A 4628-nucleotide genomic window follows, 5' to 3' on the forward strand; every position below is an offset into this window, starting at 1 on the left:
CCACCCCCCACGTCAGTGGGTCCCTCTTTTTTTTTTTTTATAATTTTTTTTTATGGAGTCAAAAGCTTATAAAATCCCACCACTATATAATTCCTGCAAAAAGCCGGCTTTGATTCTCAATAGCACCACCACCAAAGCCAAAAAAAAAAACTTCCATTATAATTTCCACCCTCTTACTACTACTACATACTACTTCAAAAAAAAGAAGGAGAAATTAAAGAATTTTAATTTCTTGGTTTAATAACGTAAACGAGCGAGCAGAGCCAAGGAAAGAGGAAAACCCGTCATGGGAAGATCACCATGTTGTGAAAAAGCACATACAAATAAAGGAGCATGGACTAAAGAAGAAGATGAAAGACTAATTGCTTATATTAGAACTCATGGTGAAGGTTGTTGGAGGTCTCTTCCTAAAGCTGCTGGACTTTTACGGTGTGGTAAAAGTTGTCGTCTTAGATGGATTAATTACTTGAGACCTGATCTTAAACGTGGTAATTTTACTGAAGAAGAAGATGAACTCATTATCAAACTCCATAGCCTTCTTGGTAACAAGTACGTCTTTGTTATTATTTCACTTTAGTCTTTATTTTTACTTAAATATTTCAACTTTCACGAGAAAATAATGACAATAAATAGTCTCTTATAATTGAGGGTCTGTTTAAAATAGTGCTTGAAGTTCGAGCATTCTTTTATTTTCGTTGGATTTAAAACACAAGAAGATAATTAAATTCATGGAATTGCCTCGTGAGAAGCAAGTGAACTGTTTAAACTGAAGAAACTATCCAAATGGACTTATCCTGATTCATTTTACCTTATTCGTGTCATAAGAAAAATCCGAAGTGCTCCGAAAAAATAGATTATATTATTGGAAGAAATAAATCAGGAGAAATTTGACTAGATGATTTTTCAATTGAAACTTTAGTCGCATTTCTCGCGAATTAATTCCGGCAAAAATAATTGCCGGGTTGTGTTTTAATATAAAGAAAAGGACTAAAAGTGCTCAAATGAATATTTAAGGATTATTTTAGACCAACCCCTAAACACGAGGAACTGTTTTTTGTCATTTTGTTCAACTTTCATCACTAAAGTTCAATTAATTAAAATGTGAAGTAACTTGGCATTTATTAATTACTATCTTCTTAATTTTCAGGTGGTCACTTATAGCCGGAAGATTACCAGGAAGAACAGATAACGAAATTAAAAATTACTGGAATACACACATAAGAAGGAAACTTTTGAGTCGTGGTATTGATCCTACGACACACAGGCCTGTTAACGAGCCTAATACAACTCCAAAAGTCACAACAATTTCTTTTACTGCTCGAAATATTAAAGATGAAGAAGATCAGAAGATGATTAATGTTAAAGGTGAATTATCTGGACTTAGCCAAGAAGATGAAATTAGCAGCAACAGTAGCCAATTTCAAGAATTACAGTGTCCTGACTTAAATCTTGAGCTCAGAATTAGCCCTCCTTATCAGCAAAATTACCAAAATGACCAAGATTTGAAACAAAGTCCAAGGTGTTTTGCATGCAGTTTGGGCATACAAAATAGTAAAGATTGCAATTGCAGTAAAAATAATATGGGTAATATTGCAAGTTATGATTTTTTAGGGTTAAAGACTAATGGTGTTTTGGACTATAGAACTTTGGAGACTAAGTGAATTACTTTTTGGCCCCTTGTGCATTTGGGTAAAAAAGGAAAAGAGAATTGAGAAAAATAGAGCTATTAGTTTAAGTTCTTTCGAATTTTCTCTTATTTGTAAAATAGAAAGTATTATTATATTAAATTGAAAGCAGTATAGCAGTGTACCTTACGACATTTATACTAGTAGTATCATTTTGGAGGAATTTGCTGATTAGTGTTGTACTTCTTTACTCTTTTAGCCAACACTTTTTGGTTACTATGACATGTTCTTTTTTAGTTTAACTATTTTTAAGTAGATACTATAAAATTATTCATAAAAAGTGAGATTAATGATTTAAAAAATAAATTTTTATACATTAAGATATAAAAGATATATGAACGTTGCGTTTTTTTTTCATCTTCAAGAGACTGATTTCTTTCTTGATTTGCCTAATTCTTTTATATTAGGTTTTCTTTGTCCTTGTATATGGTTCCCCATGTCGATGATTAACTTGGTTTAAAAATTATGTACGTTTGTTTATTCATTTGACATGGAGTATTTTGAAAGATTCGCTTACAAAATTCTCTGTTCATTGCTTTTTCTTTTTCTAAATATAGACTTTAGTAAGCTTTTGTCTTTTTTCAGAGAGAGAACAAAAAAAGATTTATAGCCTGTTTGGCCAAATTTCTCTAAGTTGAGAAATATTCTTTTTTATTTTAAAAGTACTTTTTTTTTCAAAGTTGAAGTGTTTGGCCAAGCTTTTAGAAGAAAAAAAAAATACTTTTGAATAGAAGCAGAAGCAATTTTTTGGATAAGCAGAAAAAAGTAGCTTCTTCCCAGAAGTACTTTTTTGAGAAACACTTTTGAGAAAAATATACTTAGAAGCACTTTTTAAAAGCTTGACCAAACATAAATTGCTGCTTAGAAGTGATTTTCAAATTAATTAGCCAAACACTAAATACTTTTCACCAAAAGTACTTTTGAAAAAAAAAACACTTCTCAAGATAAACTGATTTTTCAAGTTTGGCCAAACAGGCTATTATTGTCAGAAGCAGGATTAGGAGTATTAGGGATCTGTATGAATGTGGGGTAAAGCGTACCAACAACAAGAGTGACAAGTATTACTTCATTTTATTAAAGGACTTGATTTTGAGCCTTAGGTATAAAGTCATTTCTGTTAGAAAACGCTTTATCCCAATATGAAACGGCACAAATTTAAATTTAATTAGGCTCTATTCCGAATATCAAACAAGAAATAATAAATAAAAAAGAATGTGGATAAAGGGTAGGAGCAATGGATAAGCAGTGAGAGGATGTGAAGAAAAGAAGAGTGGAAAAAAGTGGGTAACCTATCTCTTCCATTCATAATAATAAGAAAAAAAGAGTGTCTCAAAAACTAATATAAATTGCGTGAAGAAACTAAGAAACAATTATATATCCGTAGTACCATTCTTCCACCAACCTAACAATTATTGTCCTAGCCATGACCTAACCAACCATTTTTAAATTTCTACTTCCATCTTTCTCCTTATATCATTTCACTTTCTCCTTGCAGTATTCACTACTTATTACATATACAAAATGAAATTTGTTAATTAACACCAACATGTTGTATAGATCTAAATTTGGCGATTCGGCAGTAACGGATAAGCAAGATAAAGGACGGGGTCGACCATGGTATAACAACTGAAGGTTGCTCTCAAGACGGTCGATGCCAAAGACGGGCAGCTGAAATGAGGAAACAACGGTAGCATAGGTTCAAATATGGACATAAGGAATATTCCTTTGGATATTCCTTGCTTTGTACTTTTTAGGGGTTTTGGGAAATGTCCCTTATAAATAGGAAGAGATAGAGAACAAAGGGGGATCTTTTTACGAGAAACAACACTTTGTAAAAGGTTGACCTGAAAGAATATATGAAAGTTGTCTCATTCATTGATTGCATTACTCGAGCACACATTTTTGGTTCTATATTCACAAGATCTAAAGATTCCTGAACCTCCTCTTATTTCCCTTCTTTCCACGCTGTTGTTAGGGAAAAGAGCTTTCCGAATTTTACAATAATTAGGTAGTAACTTCCTTTTATTATGCTAGTCGCATTTATTTATATTCATTATACATTTATGTTTTTGCATTTATGAGCATTTAATCAGTTCAAACATATTAGCTAACGTCTTTCATCTTGTCTACTTCATCTAATTTTTGGTCTAGATTTTATTATTCTTAACTAAGATTCACCCCTCTTCTCATCATTAATTGGTTTAATCAAAAGGCTTAATACTTTTTGGTCAAACACATATATGGTGGGATCGATTAGTAGATCTGTTCCGCGCAAAATGAAAACGGGCTAGCTAGGGTTATAAACTTATAATTTGATGATCGTATCGATTTCATCATTGTATAAGTTCATTCTATACTTTCATCCTTAATTAAAAATAATTGAATTCGAATTTTGAAAATGAATTTTTTTAATCCTTTTTAGTGGGCCATACATGCACGAATGTGAATTAAGAACCAGTAAATTTTGAATACCCAATGCATGCAGGAAAAAGGAAAAGAAGTTTGTTGATTTACTCCCTTTCTCCTAAAAACAAGGTAGTATGTCTTTACAAGTACAATTGTTCAGAGTAAAACGTTTGAATTTTTAATTGAGGTTCTAGAAAAGTGTTGAAATAATATTTTAAAATCTTACAAAGAAATTAAATTAGTTTGACTTGTTTGAGGGGTTTTAATATTAAATATATCTTAAAATTTCTGGGACGGACCAAAAGAGAAAAGAGCAATTATTTGAATGGAAAGGGTACTCTGAAAATTCACGGTAGAGTAAAATTAAACTCGTAAATGTCCAAGTCATCTAGGAAAAGAACTAATCAAGAATTTTTCAAAAGAATTATGACATGAAAATATACTTTTTAGAGAAATCTTCAAAATTAGAAGGGTAAGAAGTTAATTAGGATATGAAAATACAAGGTAGATAAGCATGGTTGCGATTATGATGAGTGT

The 4628-nt window shown here is 31.4% G+C and overlaps 1 protein-coding gene across 1 annotated transcript; it reads left to right on the top strand.

The window, feature by feature from the left end:
• The first annotated feature begins 103 nt into the window (after window positions 1–103).
• LOC109238728 (myb-related protein 308-like) lies at window positions 104–1859 on the top strand. Its single transcript, XM_019405202.1, has 2 exons — window positions 104–549; window positions 1148–1859. Exons 1-2 carry the CDS (start codon window positions 287–289, stop codon window positions 1659–1661), a joined length of 777 nt encoding a protein of 258 aa, XP_019260747.1. The 5' UTR covers window positions 104–286; the 3' UTR covers window positions 1662–1859.
• Window positions 1860–4628: the final 2769 nt, after the last annotated feature.

The sequence above is a fragment of the Nicotiana attenuata genome, unplaced genomic scaffold, assembly GCF_001879085.1.
Source record: "Nicotiana attenuata strain UT unplaced genomic scaffold, NIATTr2, whole genome shotgun sequence".
In the NCBI taxonomy this organism is placed as follows: Eukaryota; Viridiplantae; Streptophyta; class Magnoliopsida; order Solanales; family Solanaceae; genus Nicotiana; species Nicotiana attenuata.